Source organism: Drosophila rhopaloa, unplaced genomic scaffold (genome assembly GCF_018152115.1).
Source record: "Drosophila rhopaloa isolate 14029-0021.01 unplaced genomic scaffold, ASM1815211v1 contig_3, whole genome shotgun sequence".
Classification (NCBI taxonomy): domain Eukaryota; kingdom Metazoa; phylum Arthropoda; class Insecta; order Diptera; family Drosophilidae; genus Drosophila; species Drosophila rhopaloa.
This window is the reverse complement of record NW_025335123.1, coordinates 1,987,930-2,004,634: the sequence shown is the minus strand read 5'-3', so window position 1 is coordinate 2,004,634 and position 16,705 is coordinate 1,987,930. Positions and strand designations below refer to the sequence as shown.

Here is a 16,705-nt window from a genome sequence, read left to right as displayed (position 1 = left end):
GGCATCGCGCGTGCGCACCTCCATTCGGTTCCCAGCTACGATGAACCACTGCCAGCGTTTCTGAGCGAACTACAGAGATCGTATTCCTTATAGACAGGGTCCTGAACAGCAGTGCCAATGGGAGCGGGCCAGAAGAAGAAGGGCGATCCCTTGCGGATTCAGATCGGCGGCATTGAGGGCCGGCAAAAGCAGCCCCTTAACCGGGTGACCACCACCAAGTACACTTGGCTCACCTTCCTGCCCCTCAACTTCTACGAGCAGTTCCGGCGAGCCGTCTACTTTTACTTTTTGATCATCACAATCGTTTCCTTCTTCGTGAGTAAGTATGGCTGCCCCAACGATATTGTTCCCCAAAGGGTCGATGCTCACCGCGCACCATTCACACAGATGAAACCATATCGCCGTATGTCTCGCTGATTCCCCTGCTGTTCGTCATGGTCATCACGGCTCTAAAAGAGGGCTTGGAGGACCTATCGAGGTCGAAAAGTGACAAGCTCGTAAACACAGCCAGAGGTAAGAAATCACATGTAATTAAGCCAAAGACCGTAACGAATTTATCATTAAAATTGGAAAATAAAGATTGCTTTTAAATAATTGTTATATATATTAGAAATTATAAATTTGAGTTATATATTATATATATTATCTTATGAAAGTTGACCAGCGAAATTTATTTTTATAGTTTAGGAAAAACAAGAAGAAGATTGCTTCGGCAAGCCGAAGTTTAAATACCCTTGCAGTTATTACAAAACGACTACATTTCGATTTCTATGCCTATATTACTAAAAACAATGAAGCCCTGTCGATTTTGCGCTGCATTTTGCCATCGCTTCTATGTCAGATATATGATATTATTGTCTAATTTTAACAAAACTAAAGGCGTAATTCTGATATAGTAAATAATAACTATATCTCGAGGGAATATTTTGATAAATAGAAAAACAGCAAAATAAAAATGTTGTTTCACATAAATTGTTTTTAATTTTTGATTTTTTTATGGGAGCTAGGGACGGACGGACAGACGAACGGACAGACGGACATGCTAGATTGACTCTTGACCGAAATTACTCTTATCTGATATCTGAATAGCTATTTTTACTCCCTAATGCTGCTGATCAGGAATATATATAGGGTAATATATATAAAGGGTAAAACCCAACCAAAGGGTCTTATAATTTTGATAATAAGTTTGTAACTCAGTAAAGGAGACATTGGCACCCTAAAGCATATATTCCTGATCAGCATCAGGGGGTTAATTTCAAGTTCATTTCGCTGTGCAGATTACAGGTTTAGATTTGTAAATGCCAAGGATCGGACGGGTATATCCTATTCTATATCCTATAGAAACTATTGGTTCCAGCTTGGTAAATATCTATTTTTAAGAATATGTTGGCATATGTTTTGGTGAACTACGATATTAGGGAATAAAGGGAATAACCCTTTTTGTATTAATACCATGAGTTTTATCAAGTCATTCTGGCTATAAGGTTCTTTGCACCTCATTCGCGCAGTATAAAGCTATACAGATCATGTTCATGATATAGCGGCCATAGGAACCAAAGTCTGGCCGATTGGCATTGATCACCTATAAGTTTACGGTATTACTTTGCATTAACACTTCGGATTGCCGAAGATATCTTCCGATGTCGTTTTCTATATATCAAACCCATTCCGTTTCCAGTCACTGTCATCCGAAATGGAAAAGAAGAGGTCATAAACTCCCAGTTTATCGTACCAGGCGACCTTGTGGTTGTGCGAAACGATGGCGATTTGCCGTGCGACCTCGTGCTGCTCCAATCATCTGGAGCGGATGGCAAATGCTTCGTGACGACGGCCAATCTGGATGGGGAGACCAACCTGAAGACCATATCCGTGCCGCCGAACTACGTGCTTTCGCCCAAGGACGGACTCCCGGGCAAGGACTTCATCGTGTGCGAGCCTTCCACCAGCGATCTCTACAGCTTCAATGGCCGTCTGGAGCTGGGAGCTGGAGCTAGCGACGCCCTGCCCCTCACCATCGAGAACCTCCTGCTGCGCGGAGTCCGGGTGAAGGGCACCGACCGAGTGGTCGGATGCGCCATCTACACCGGAATGCACACGAAGCTTCAGCTGAACAGCCGCTACACGGGCAACAAGTCGGCCTCGAGTGAGAAGTACATCAACAGGTTCATGGTGGCACTCATCGTGGGCATGGTGGTGGTGGTGGTCGTCTTGTACCTCATCGAACGGTGAGTGGAGTTCCAGCCCTGGTTATATCTGCCACATTTATAGTGCAGTCCATGATTATAGTATAGTAATATCAAACTTTGGTCTCCCTTGCCAAAACAAACCATCTCCATTTGCTTTTAATCCCTTAGTAACACCTCTAGACCAAACAAATATTGCATATAATATTAAATATAAATATTTAATATTACATAAAACGGCAGAATAAATACAACTAGCCATCATAAGAAGCCGACAATTGAAGAACAAAAAAATCAGGATGATCAATAATTTTGTCTGCCGCTTTTTTGAAAGTAAATAGATTCTTGCGATCAAAAGATATTGGAATCTATGTTGTCGCAAGATCAAAAGGCAAATCAGAAATGAAAAATATAAGCAATTTGAGACTAGGCCTGGTGGGATAAGTCGTAAGGAGTAACCTAATATTACAATAGTCAACAAGATTAATAACTATTACCATTACTACAAATGCAAAAGTAAAAACGTTATAATGCTAGAGCTAGTTAGAAGAAAGAAACAAGATACGTCTTTAGACTATCTATTAATATGCATTTTCGCGCTGACAACATACAACATAGTGTAATTTTTCTAAACAGTCGTTTTCTCATTTACAAAAATTCGATCTAAAAAAAAGCTGATTGTTAAAATTAATAGATTGTTGGCTTAGGCTAAAGTTCCACCTTTGAGTAAAAACAATAGAATTTATTTCCGTTTTTCTTCGATGGTGCAATTTATGGTGGCGGTTCTTCAATTTACCAACGCTTTTTTCAATTCTGTCGTGATCTTAAAGAACCAATCTCTATAAGGTCTATGGAAAAGTTAAAGGAGGTTCTAGAAAATGAGTTCTCAATGACCGATCGCTTAGCCAAAACTGGAGATAAAAAATATGATTGAAATGAAAACATTTAAAAACGAGAATGCACTTTTAACAAATGATACCATCTACGAGTTGTTTTCAAAATCATAGAGTTAAACTGCAATCGAAAATCAAAATTTTTGTTTCTACTGTTTCTAAATCGATAAAAAAAAACCTAGATTCAAAATGAGTTTTATTTTGAGCAACAAAAAAAGATTATGGTTGTTAAAATAACATAAAACAATGGATTATATCTTTCTTCCGTGTTTATTTTAAAACATATTTGTTCCTACAGTCACAAGGAGACGAAGGTTGTGCCAACCATGCCCTATCTGGGTCCTCCCACCAATTTCAACTCCGCGTTGCAAATTTTCGAGGACTTCCTCTCGTTTCTGCTGCTCTTTAACTACATGGTGCCCATCTCCGCCTACATGAACATCGAACTGTACCGCATCTTTGGGATGTACTTCATGCACAACGACCTGAAGCTCTACGACGAGGACACCGACCAGCCTTGCCGAGTCAACGCGTCCAATCTGAACGAGGAGCTGGGCCAGGTCAACATCCTCTTCTCCGACAAAACCGGCACTCTCACCAAGAACCTCATGAAGTTCGTGAATTGCTTTGTGTCGGACAAGGATTTTCAACTGCAGAATACCCATCTCCTCTGCGAAGCCACAGGCGAACAGTTTGACCTGGAAAAGCTAGATGTGAGTACGTCTGAAGCACCACTGACTAATAATGTGTATTTTCATTAGGTTAGCAATCGTAGTTTCAGACCACCAGATTTTATTTAACTACAGTTATGTAAAAATGAAATGGATTTAAACTAAGTATAGTCCCTGATTTAAGTATTTTTAAACAAAAGGTTATTGAAATTGTAGGCATTGCGCAGTGGCGGAACAATTTCTGCCCGATAAAGTATTTTTCCCATATCCTAATATAATATAAACTATCAGGTTTTGTTGCTTTTAAATCAGATAATGGGGTTTCAAATAACAATGTCTAACACTCCTAATTCATTTGTTTAAAGTGGCAGATAGTATTTTTAATTGGTAAGCGACAAAGTGAAACATAAAACTATATTAATGTGTCCATCCATAAGGAACTGTACTATATGATCGTGATAGAATCAATTTCTTTGAAACTTTAATTATAAGCATTTGAAAATCTTGTGATAATATAGTATTCAAACCAAGTTTTCCGTTTCTCTTTACATCAGACGGAAGCAACAGTATTCTTCGAGGCGCTGGCCGTGTGTCACACCGTGGAAGTGCTCCAGGAAGTGGGGGAAAAGGCTTTGGAGCCGCCAGAGACCGTATCAGAACGAAGCCACCTCATGAGTAACAGCATTGTGGACCGGTATCAGGCGTCCAGTCCGGACGAAAAGGCGCTGCTCGAGGGCTGCGCCAACCTTGGTCTTCTGTACAAAGGACGAGACAATAATATCCTGCGCATCTGCCGGTATCCAAGTGCTGAGGAGCTGCAGTTCGAGCGACTCCACGTCCTGGAGTTCAGTTCGGAGCGGAAGCGGATGAGCGTCGTACTTAGGGATCGGAGTGGCACCATCTGGCTTTACTCCAAGGGAGCGGAGAATGCCATCTTTCCGCGGTGCAAGGCGTGTCCTCTTCTGAAGCAAGCCGACGAGCAGATAACCAAGTATGCCCAGAAGGGTCTTCGCACTCTGGCCGTGGCCCGACGCACCCTGACCGAGGAAGAGTTCGGAAACTTCGAGGTGCTCTACCGGAGGGCCAACACCCAGCTAAGCAACCGCAATGAACTAATAAGGGAATGCTACGAAACGGTTGAGATTGGTAAGTCCTTCTTTTGAATAAGGACTCAAGTTGATTTGGGCAGTCAGAAGCTCAACTTTAAGTATTCCGTACAAAAGCACACTGTCGAAAAATTATAAAAGAAAGCGATAAGACGGACATAAAGATATAAGTTTGATGCATAATACTACTGTGCTTAATCAGGTATCGGCCAGGAAACGGTATATTTCAGCAAAACAAACTGTTTATGGTCCTTCAAGCCGAATACAAAATTTCTTAAGTTTTTTAATTATACCCTTGCAGAAGTATTATCAGTTTGGTCAGAAGTTTGTAACGCAGTCAATTTAAAGACACGATATTTAAAACTATTGCGATCTTCTTTAATGTGTGTAATCAGATTAACTTTTTAAAAACCGCTGAACGGACACCTATATCCTAAAGTTGCCATAGGAACATTGGGGTCAAACTATTAAAATTTACTGTTTGTGAAGAAATGTACGTATATCTCCCAGATTTTGTTTAACATAATGTTTTTATTTAATGTTCCAAACAATAACTCAAATCTGATTACAATTGGATTTATACATCCTATATCTGTCTTATACCTACCAATCCGATGGAAAGGGAATGATCTATCCCCATTTTGTTGTATTTTACCAATTAAAGATAATGACATATGGCTAGATCAATACTTTTGTATTTCTTCGTTTTCTACATTCTTCTATACTTTCTACTCATGGCCTTCAATTTAAACTACCATTTATCAAAAAATAGCGCTTTAAGTTTCAGACAAGTTCATTAAAATATAAGGGATCTCGTTCCCTTAGGGCCAAGGATAGTCTTATTTAAATCTTTACCAATTTAAACACAAATTTTTGAATCTTTTGAGTTTTACTCACAATCAAAGCAGTTTTCGTTTGATTATATCATTGCTAATATCAAAATGTTTACAATTTATGCAGTTTAGAAAACGATTTTACTGATTTTTAATCATCAGAAAAAGTGTGCTAGCTTAAATACATGGTTTCCAGAGTCTTTTTTTATAAAATGATTTTGAATGATAAGCACATATTTTCAATTTTTATAATTTTAAATAATATATATTATTCTGTTCTCGTGATCATAGCTTATATGATCGAGTTAGAATGTGATTTTTTGAGCACCTTAAGTCGCCTGAAATACTGTCCCTTTCGCAGAGCTTGACCTGCTCGGCGCCACTGCCCTGGAAGACGCTCTGCAGGAGAAGGTGGGCGAGACCCTGGAGGCTCTGCAAGCGGCTGGTCTGAAGATCTGGGTGCTCACCGGGGACAAAGTGGAGACGGCCTACAACATCGGCCTCGCCTGCCGACACATCCCGCCGGGATCGAAGCAGCACTTCATCGTCGACGTCACTGGGCCGGAGGAGCTGCTGGCCCGCCTGCAGGAGATAGACGCCGCTGATCCGGAGGTCCTGGTGGTGGACGGGACGTCGATCACCGCCCTCCTCACACACACGCCCAGTCAGTTCGCCGATCTCGCCCTGCGCTGCCGGGCGGTACTCTGCTGCCGGCTGAGTCCGCTGCAGAAGAGCGAGATCGTGACGCTGGTCAAGCGCCGCAAGAAGCACATCACGGCGGCCATCGGCGACGGGGCCAACGACGTGTCCATGATCCAGGAGGCCCACATCGGCATCGGGATAGCGGGCCGCGAGGGAAAGCAGGCCGCCCGGTGTGCCGACTTCGCCATCGCCCGCTTCGAGATGCTGCGCCGGCTGCTCCTCGTCCACGGGCACTACAACTCACGGCGGCTGGCGTTCCTGGTGCTCTTCTACTGCTACAAGAACATCATCATCACCGGCTGCATGGCACTCTTCCAGCTGTACAACCTCTTCTCCGCCACCAACGTCTACAATTCGCTCTACCTCTGGCTCTTCGACTTGGTCTACATCTCGTTCAGCTTCACATACCTGGCCTTTTCCGATAAGAAGTACAGCGAGGAGACGCTGCTCAGGTCAGTGAAAGTAGTATGCTACCTAGCCCTAGTGATTATTGCCTTAATGTATTACTGACTGGTCTAAATCATCAGTAGAAACGTTGATAATTGTGGAAGCCTCAATGCTGCCTACTCAACATTTCTAGTAGTCGTAACTATAAAGCATTTAGTGGTCAAGATAAATATGTGTGGAACAATTACCAAACATGTTTTATCTTATACTCGGTGACCACAGTTAATAATAATAATATTAATGAGCTTTCATCAGATTTTCTTTAAATCATTAGTTGTTTACGAGTGGTAACTTTTTGACATCAGACGACTAAATTCTACAACTGTCAGATAATGAGCTTATCAATGAAGTTAGTTATAACTCCAAGCGTAGACTCATTTAAGCTTAATTAATTGCCTTTCTCATTTTTACTGCTTATTTCTTATTCCTTTTTCTTATTTCTTATTTTCTCGATTTGTATTTTTAGCCATCCGGAGCTATACAAGCGAATCGCCCACAACCGACAAGCGTCGATGGGGGTTTTCTGCCTTTGGATCCTCAACGGGTTTGTCCAGTGCTTCACAATCTTTTACTTCACCTACGCCGTGCTCAACGACCAGAACGTCCTCTTCAACATGGGACAGCCTGCCAGCTTCCAGACCTTCGGCACCATGCTCATCACTGTTATCGTGATCGTGGGCAACCTGAAGCTGCTCCTGGTGGCTCGCTACATGTCCTATCTGAACCTCGCCCTGATCTTCGCCTCCATTGCCGCCTTCATGTTGACCACATACCTCTACAACCTGGTCCAGAGTGGGGAGCTCTACGACGTCTACAACCAGTTCCTGGCCTCGCTCCCCTTGTGGCTGTTCACGATAGTCTGCTCGGCGGCTTGTCTGCTGCCCGACTTGGTCGTTAGGGTCGCAAAGGAAGTGTTTAGGAAAACGCCGCCCGCAGGCAAGTCAGCAGCATAAGAAATGTATCCCGAAAATTAACCACTCGAGTTTATAGAAGCAATAAAAACAAGTACAAAAACCGGGTAAAATGCTAATAGTTACAAACAAACTTGTTAAGAACTTTAATAAAAGCATCTAGTTTAAAAATGGGGTAAAAATCGGTGTCTTTGGTGAAGTTTAAGGTGCATAACTAGACACCAGTTAGTTCCTTTTACAAGTAGTATGGTTTTATTAACTTCAAAAATTTGTGTTTCATCCAAAAAAAACAAGAGTGGAACCAGTATTTGTACAACAATCCGTAGAAATAAGAGTATTTGTTGCGAACCCTCGACAGATCGCAACACTTACGACTAAAGAAACGCCCCCCAACCAATGTACATGACAGCCAAATTGTCCACCTTGGTGGCTTCGTTGATGAGGAAGTTGACTTGTCCCTCGGGCGAAAGAGGAATACTGTTGGCCTGCTGCAGCTTAACCTGTAGAAAGATAGTGAAACATAAGTTAAATTCATTTAAATTGGTTGTTTACGTGGTTCAGAGTTTTCTTGATAAATTTCAAATGTAGATGAAGACGCTACCATTTGCACTTCATTGTTTTTACTTTAAACTCAAACTGTAATGTAATCAATTGGATATTGTAGCCTGATCCAAACTATTTTTGAACTTGATTTTAATTCGATACAGAGGTCTGTCGATTTGATTGGCTCAAATTATGGTGATGATCATAAATATAATGTTCGCAAATATCTGCTTTCCTCTGACAGACTATTCAACTAAGTTATAAAATGATTCATTTTGAAATCTCTGAGAAAACATCTGACCACCGAGAAAAGTTGCTTACGTGTCCTTGCAGGCGATCGGCGATGCGCTGCACATCCCTTGTAATCTTGGAGGTTGCGGCGCCAGTTCGGGTCTGGGCTCCCACGTCGTAGACGAAGGGCCTCAGCATGGACATCAGGGTCTTGGTCTCCTGCTTCAGCAGGCGCAGCGTGATCTCGCAGCACTTGCGGTAGCTGCCCTCCACGCCCAGCGGACCCATGGCGGCGATCATGTTCTGGGTGAGCCGGAAGGGGACCACCTCGGGGTAGGCGAGCAGCTCGCCCTGGTTGAACAGGCAGTTGAAGTCCACGTGGACCGCGTCGCCGCTGCCCTCGGCGAACAGGATGTTCTCTCCGTGCCGGTCGCCGAGTCCCAGGATGTACCCCACCATGGACATGACGGCCACGGTGCGGATGTAGGTGTTCCTCGCCTCGTACCAACTGTGCAGGGTAACGAATCGCTGGCGCAGCCACTCCTGGAAGACCGGCGGATGGGCGGGCAGCAGCTTCTTGGTGAAGATCTCCCGCTTGCGCTCGATGGGGTCGTTCAGGGGCACGGCCAGCTGGTGCAGCTGTCGGCTGGACATCACCAGGCCGCGCTGAGCGTACAGGCCCATGCAGATGCTGCGGTACGAGGCCAGGTTGGGCAGCCACTCGACCAGGCCGCACTCCTCGTTGAACGGCAGCACGGCGTAGGTGCGGATGTGGAGTCGCCGCTGTCTGGCAGGTGCATTCTGGTGCAGATAACGCTTGACCAGGCCGTTGAACTCCATCAGACGAGCGTCTCGGCGCAGATCGTCCTTGGGCTTGACCAAAACATCGTAGTCCTGGCCATCGCTGCAGCGAATGGTCAGCTTCTTGGGCTTCGCCGCCGAGCGCAGGATCAGCACCGACTCCTGGAAGCCACTGATGTATATCTGCTGGTAGGGAAACCAGTTTGCCTTCGCCGAGCTCGACGGAATGTGCGACAGCGTCGATGTGTGGCTGTCCGAGTTGAGCGGCAGTGTTGGTTGCATGTACTTCTCAAAGGGAAGGAGTATATTCGAGAACTCCGGCTGTTTGCACAGTTTGCTGAGGCGGGTGTCCAGGTCACTCAACTTGTATGTCCGGTCCAGGGCCACCTCCTTGTTGGTGAGGTCCATGAGGCGCTCCGTCAGCGAGTTAAAGTCGTTCAGCAGTTTCTGGAAAGCGGAGTTCTGCAGGCGGCTGTCCGTGAGCACGAGCTTGCAGCGCTTGATCCTGCTCGACTTGGCCGACTTGAAGTGCGGCAGCAGCATCCACAGGGACTGCTGGGGATACTCCTCCACCAGTTTGATTATCACGTTGCGGAGGACCGAGAACACCTCCGGCAGGGGATGGCAGAGCCGACTCAGCATCTGGGAGTACACCGTGTAGAACATGGCCGTGGGCAACGCGGTGCAGCAGTTCGTCAGCAGATCGTTCATCTTCTTCACCTGCTCGGAGTTCGTGGAGGACTCGGCCGTGTCCAGCCAAAGGCTGATCAGTCGAGGCATAGACTGGTAGACATGCTCGCTGCCGTAGCGCAGGGACCTCGCATAGTTCACCATCACATTGATCAGCATGTCGTCCAACTCGCCGGTGGGCACCGACGGACTGCCCTGCCTGGCCTCGCGCATCTTCTCCAGGAACTGCGCCAGCTGTACGTAGCAGCCCTCCGACTGGCGGTGCACGGCAATGGCCTCCTCGAAGTACTTGAGGACGGCATCCGCGCACAGGTGCATTGACTCGGCGCTGTACACGGCCTGCAAGTACTTTCCCTGAAAGAAGAGGTGGCGTTGCTCCGGTTCCAGCTGCTTGACGTTGCCGTGGCACGCCACGCGCATGATGGACAGCTGCTCCTCCAGGTAGTTCATGGCCATCACCTGGTCGCCCTTTTGCCAGAGCAGCTTGGCGCGCTCGATGAAGAGGCCCGTCGGCTTGTACTCCGCCGCCTTCAGAATGTAGAGTTGGGCGCGCTGCAGTTGGCCAGCGTTGCGGTTGATTTGCGCGCTGTTGAGCCAGATCCTGGCCAGTTCCGTCTGCAAGTGGGGGAGCAGGTGGTCGCGATCCGAGAGGCGGCGCTGAAGCTCCGCCAGCAGATTCCGGCGGAAGCTGTAAATGGACTCCTGAACCCGTACTTGCGGCTGTATGACCTGCAGGCGGTACTGCCAGTCCTCGAAGTACTTCTTCATGAGCTGCTCCTGACTGTCCCGGTCGCGATCCTGTTCGAGCTGCTCTACGAGCTGCTGGCTGCACTGCAGTTCATGGACCAGGTGCAGCTTCAGCACAGCATCGTAGGCATTGGCGTACGAGTGTTGCTGGACTGCAGAGCAGCTGCGCAGCTGCTCCAGCACCGATCCCCGCATCCCGTCCAGCTGCGAGTTGAACTCGGTGCGCGTGGTGAGTGGCCTGCGCAGCTTCAGACAGCCCTGGGAGCACTGAGCCGGCCAGTTGGACTGCATCTCCTCCAGCTCGTCGTAGCTTCCCAGGCGCCAGAGCAACTCCGACTTGCACTCAGCGAAGCACTGCTCCGAGTACTGGTCAGGCAGCCGCTGCCAGAGCCCGTCGGCGATCAGCTGGGCGGTCTTCGGAGTGTCCCTCAAATAGGCGTCGACCATGGCGCGGACGTGCTCCGGCTGCATCTGGTCCGTGCTGGAGAGCAGCTGCTCGTAGGAGGTGATCATGTCCTGCTGCCGCTCCACCAACCGATTAACGACGATGTCCTGCATGACGCTCATGTCGCAACTGCGCACCTGCACCGCTCCCTCCACCGAATCGGGGTCCCTGAGTGAGCCGTACACCTCCACCAGGAACGTAAACTGCTCCAGCAGCCTCTTGGATTTGTCCTCGCCCTCCTCCAAATAACTCTCCAGGTAGCTAAGGGCCCGAGCGTACTCGCCACAATTGTAGCTGGCGCGAGACACCAACAGCTTGGGTATCTGGTTCAGGAACTCGTGGATCTTTCGGTAGTTAGCATCTATCGTTTCCGGCGGCTTTCCGCCGGTGCTACGGCCATGGATTCGCTGCCATTCCCTGAGCCAGCGCTGCAGGAATTCCAGGAGCTCGGCGCACAACTTGCCAGCCAGGCGAGGAACACGACTGGAGTCCTCCTTGCGCTCCAAAACAGAGCTAGTCACGGATGGCTTGATGCCCGCGGCGTACTTACGGGATTCGAATTGCTTGAAGGCGTTTTCCTTAATGGCCCCCAGCTCCTGGCGACTCCTGACTGAGCTCGAGCTCTCCTCGTTGGCGCGCAGGACGACCATGAACTCCTCCTGGATGTGGCTTCGCTGCTCCTCCGTGCACTCGAGCAGTGCGTGCAGGAGTATGTATGGGTAGAAGGTGCTTAGCATATTACCATCCCGCTTGATGCACGGCTTGTAGGAGCTCAGCAGGTGGCGCGTGTCCGCGGATTGGATGTAGTCGATCAGTCGGCTGGCCCAGAGGAAGGCCCACTCCTCATAAAAGTTGTGGGAGTAGTGGCTGCCGAAGAGCGGCTGCTGCAGGCAGGTGCTTGGGCGCTGGCAACTGGTGTAGCAGGAGTGGAGTAGGGGCTCCATCACCTGGCGCATTCGAGCCGGCAGCGACTGCCAGAGCTGTACCTTCTTCTGCTCCTTGGGCGAGATGCCACAAACGGCCAGCGTCTCCTGGATGGCCAGCGAGAAGCTGTCGACGTGCTTCGTCTTCTGCTGGAACTGATAGCCACGGCACAGCGAGGTCAGGGCTAAAACGGCAAAGTCGTCGGACAGAATGTTTAACGGCAGCTGTTGGGGACTGGCGAAGTTGTAGTTCGAGAGTAGGTAGCTGGCATCAATGGCTCCCAGTTCCCCGAGGCACTTGGCCGAGGCCATTTGCAGTTGACGATCATCGTGCTGGCAGCCGGCCATCAGGACGTTCAAAATCTGCTCCAGCAGCGGCTCCAGAGGCAGTTCATTCAGGATCGTGCTGTTAAGCTCGGGTCGTCGCCTCCCAAACAGTTCGCCAAGATGCTGCAGGGCGTACACGCGCACCTGCAAGCATTCGTCGGTGATGTGCTTTTGCAGGAAGCGCAACTGTTCGACCAGTTGCGGCGCCGAATATGATTGTCCCTCCTCCTCCCCCGATCCCTTCAGGTCCAGGTGGGCTGTGTGCCTTCTGACGCACCGTTGAATGGTGGGCGAGACGTTCTCCATGCGCTCCAGGAAGTACAGGTCCGTCATAAAGCTGCCCAGCATTGAGGCGTTGCGCAGGATTATAAACTCATACAGGTCATTGACTTGCTTCACGCTCTCGCTGTCCGCCAGCAGCGGCTGCAAGGTGGCCACAATTCGTCCCAACGACGGTCCCAGCTCCTGCACATTTACAACATGCAGGAATATGTGCCAGATCTTCAGGCAAATGCGCTGGAGGCGATGCTCCTGCAATGTGTGCACAAAGCTCAGCATGGCGATGATCTTGAACCGAAACTGCGTGACGTGCTGAGAGCCCACGAATCGCATAATCTGCCCCAAGCTGTACAGAGTCTCCTCCTTCAACGGCTTTTCAAAAGACGGTTCGCTCAGACAGCTCTCGAAGTATGTGATCACACCCAGGAATCGCTCAGCAATAAAATTGGCAAACTCCGCGTTGGCCGTCTGACTTGAGAGTTCCTCCTCGGAACCGACCGTTAACTGCAGCAGGCTCTGGAAGGATCGCATCACGAACGTGGGGTTCCGGTTGAAATAAATAAGCAGTTCAGCCACCGTTTGCTAGGGATACAAAAAATTATAATATTATCGGATACGCTTGCGTGAAATATACAAAGTGGAGCTTAAATAGTCTGAAATTTGATATTTGAACTTGGCCAGATCGTTTCTAATTTAGTCGTACCAACCGCGAGATCTAGAAACTTAAACACAATTGGGAATGTTTAGTACTGATAGTTTTTACACTGCGAGAATAAGTTGAAAGAACCGGACGGTTGATTTGAAAGATATATGACAGCTTTGATGGGATCGAAAAATAGCGGCGTTACAAACCTCTAGCCAAAATCAAAATACCCTACATAATAAAAACTGCAGCTAACCTTCACATCGGCATTCATTAACTGCTGCAGGCTAGACTGGGTGCAGCTGACCACCAGCTCAATGCAACTGTTGGCCAGCTCCGGTTCCTCGGTGAGGTAGACGTGGGTGTAGAGCCGCAGAAAAGAGGTGGAAAACAAAGTTGCAATGGGTTTCCGCAACTGTTTGGCTATCAGTACCAGAACTCCCTTAGAACGCGGCTCAATAATGCAGTGCGGCAGGACCATGGCAGTCAAAAGACGATGATATTTGCAGGTGAACTCTTGGACGCAAGTGAATCCCAACATTTTGGTAAGCTGAAAACAGAGACGAGGTCAAATGTGTTGGTTGATACGGCGTCAAATTACTCACCGCCCTTAGGGATCGGGTGAAGCGAACGCCATCCGCAAGATATCCGGTCAATGCCAGGCGAACAGCCAGGTCGAGAGCATCGCGCTTGTACCAGTTCCACAGATTGATCGTCTGCAGACCATGGTTGGCACACATCTCAGTGGCCGCCAGTATGGCCTCCTGAGCCACCAGAGAACGAGTGTGCACCAAAAAAAAGAACGTCATTTTGAACCAGTGGAAGAGCCATATTTCATCGACTTCCGTGTGGGCAATGGCGACTAGTATGTGCAGCACACCCCTCTGCTGCACCACGTTTTGCTCTAGGACCGGTTTGTCCAGCATGACTTTGATAGCACCAAGGACCAGGTTGGCCAATTTCTCCATGAAATCTGGCGAAAGGGAACGCATCGCAGGGACCAGGAGCTGGAAGCCTTTCACGCTAACCCTTTGCAGTAATTCAGCTTCCTTAAGCAGCCCCAGAATCACGTTGGGTTCAAAGCACAGCAGATTCAAGTGGTGGGAAATGAAGGCAAAATCGGGATTAAACAATAAATCATTTGCTATCATCAGGATAGAGGCGCTTGAAAAGTCCAGGTTTACCAGTTGCTGCTTGCATTTTCCGAGGTAAATGCCTGGGAGTGTCTCAGGCAGTGGTCTGCATTTCGGGCAGTATAAATCAATGTGGTCCTGGACTTTAAAGACACTTAAAGTACCTGCCTGGGAGCACAGCAGTAATCGGATAACATGAGCGCGCCCCCTTCGACTTACAATAAAGGGCAGGGCTTTCAACAGCTGCTCCGGCTTTATGTATCCTGCTATGTACAACTGCGGAAGGTTGTCACAGAATACCTCCTGTGTCTCGTCCGATTGAATGAGTCTCATGTACTGCTGGGCATAGAAGCTTTGCATTTGAGTATGAGCACTCGAAGGGGTCTCCAAGCGAATGGCGCAAAGGTACGATAATTCCATGAGCCGCTGAAGAATTGCCAGCAGCTGGTGTTGCGTTTGCGACTTCAGGAAGTGTCTGATAAAGGTGACCTGCATCAGGAGCGAGCAGATTTCCAAGTATATGTGGCTCTTGTCTGGGGGGCATTTTGACTCCTGCTCGATCAGCTGCATCGCAAGATTATTCCAGTTAGTGTCCGTCCCATTTATAAGTTCGCACTGCAGCGGCAACTTGGCCAATACTGAGGAATTAATATGGCCTTCGTGCTCAGCTATCTTATGCTGGCTCTGTGAAAAGACGCGCTGCTCCAGCTGTTTGAAGGTACGTAAAATGGCAACCAATTCCGTCCATTTTTTGGGCAATAATTCCTTTTTATCCATTATTTGAACAAGGCCATGGGTCAGGGCTTGCACCACGGCTGTGCGTATCTCAGTCTGTTTGACAGCCATGAGAGGTAGGATCGGCAGTAAATGGGAGTTCCAATGGCCTAACAAAAGCTGCTGCAAGTGAACTAGTTGCTCCAGCGAAGTTACCGAACACTCTAGCTGGCCTTGGACAAAGTCACTTAAAGTTTCCAATAGGCCATCATCTAGATCAATGCCTGCGGGCAAACTAAGAATCTCATTTAGAAGGAGATAGCCAAGCTGCAGAGCCGGACGGCCACGCTGCTGTAGAACGAGCAACAGTTGTTTGGTGGTTTCATTCAGCCGTTTGAGGTCCGGGCGCGTCATACAACTCATCTCCAGCCACTTGGGAACCATAGACCACATGATTGTCGTTGCCTCCAGCGTCTGCTCCGCATAATGGGCAACGTCCGGATTTGTGAGCCAGCTGTTGGCCGACTGCGACCGCAGGACATTGTGGCAGTAGGTTAAGCTGGCCAGTTTTGTGTCCATGTCGCACTCCTTCAGGATTAGCAGGGCCTGATGCAGGCTGGCCGAGAATATGTCTCCGTGCGTGGCATATCCGATGTGATGCGCATGCTGCAGGACCTCCAGAAGACTCTTGGCATACACGTCCGCCTGCTCAATGGGAACCTTGATGTCCTCGAACGCGCACTGCGGATCGAACTCCTGAAGGCAGGCCACATCGCACTGGAAGATGCTCAAGCATATGGTGCGCGAATGCTTGTCGCACCCCTGACTGAAGTCAAGGGCACTCAGCTGCAGGTGAGTCTCCTCCAGGGCTTCGACATAGGCCAGCACCAGACGCTCGTACAGCTTGGGGTGATTGGAACAGCAGGAGCTGAGTATTTTCCTCTGCAGATTGATGCACTGACTGCGGCAGAACAAAGGTGTGCATTATGCTTATAGCTTTTGGCCAATCTGGACTGAGGCTCTCACCTGCCATCTCTGGGCTCACTCAGGCACTTGGCCAGTTTGTTGATCAGCCAAAGCAGGAACGTGTCCTGGAATTTGTTGTGCAGCTCTCGCACCAACGAGCAACTTATCAGGCTCGGCTCCTGGCACAGGATCTCCTCGATCACAGTGTACACCCGGGACAAGTTGCTCCCGTTTCGGTTTACGTGATTGTAAAGGAGCTTCCACATGTCCTTCCGTTGGTTCGACATTTTGCCAATTTTATTTCAAATTCACAACCGCGAGACATTTGTTTACCAATACCGCCATCCGTGGCAGCGATGACACTTTCAATCCCTTTTCTCTCAGCCGATATATATCGCTACCTTACAAAGAACCACAAGAACTGGAACCTTAAATTAATAGCCAAATTCCGCCTACATATGCACATTATACACGCATTATACACAGCCCAGCGGAGCTGTTGGGCTTTTGAAAC

At 48.2% G+C, this 16,705-nt stretch overlaps 2 protein-coding genes across 2 annotated transcripts; one reads left to right on the top strand and one right to left on the bottom strand.

Annotated features, from left to right (window-relative positions):
* On the top strand, nt 1–7,954 carry LOC108044475 (phospholipid-transporting ATPase IF). Its single transcript, XM_044460986.1, has 7 exons — nt 1–319; nt 388–513; nt 1,682–2,228; nt 3,378–3,792; nt 4,305–4,896; nt 6,051–6,843; nt 7,305–7,954. The coding sequence occupies exons 1-7, from the start codon at nt 118–120 to the stop codon at nt 7,789–7,791; spliced, it is 3,162 nt and encodes a 1,053-aa protein (XP_044316921.1). The 5' UTR covers nt 1–117; the 3' UTR covers nt 7,792–7,954.
* A 39-nt stretch (nt 7,955–7,993) lies between these two features.
* On the bottom strand, nt 7,994–16,535 carry LOC108044478 (serine/threonine-protein kinase ATR). The gene is made up of 5 exons (XM_017123506.2): nt 16,252–16,535; nt 13,984–16,186; nt 13,635–13,928; nt 8,614–13,317; nt 7,994–8,249 (listed from the first exon to the last, which is right to left on the bottom strand). The coding sequence occupies exons 1-5, from the start codon at nt 16,476–16,478 to the stop codon at nt 8,124–8,126; spliced, it is 7,554 nt and encodes a 2,517-aa protein (XP_016978995.2). The 5' UTR covers nt 16,479–16,535; the 3' UTR covers nt 7,994–8,123.
* Between the last annotated feature and the right edge of the window lie 170 nt (nt 16,536–16,705).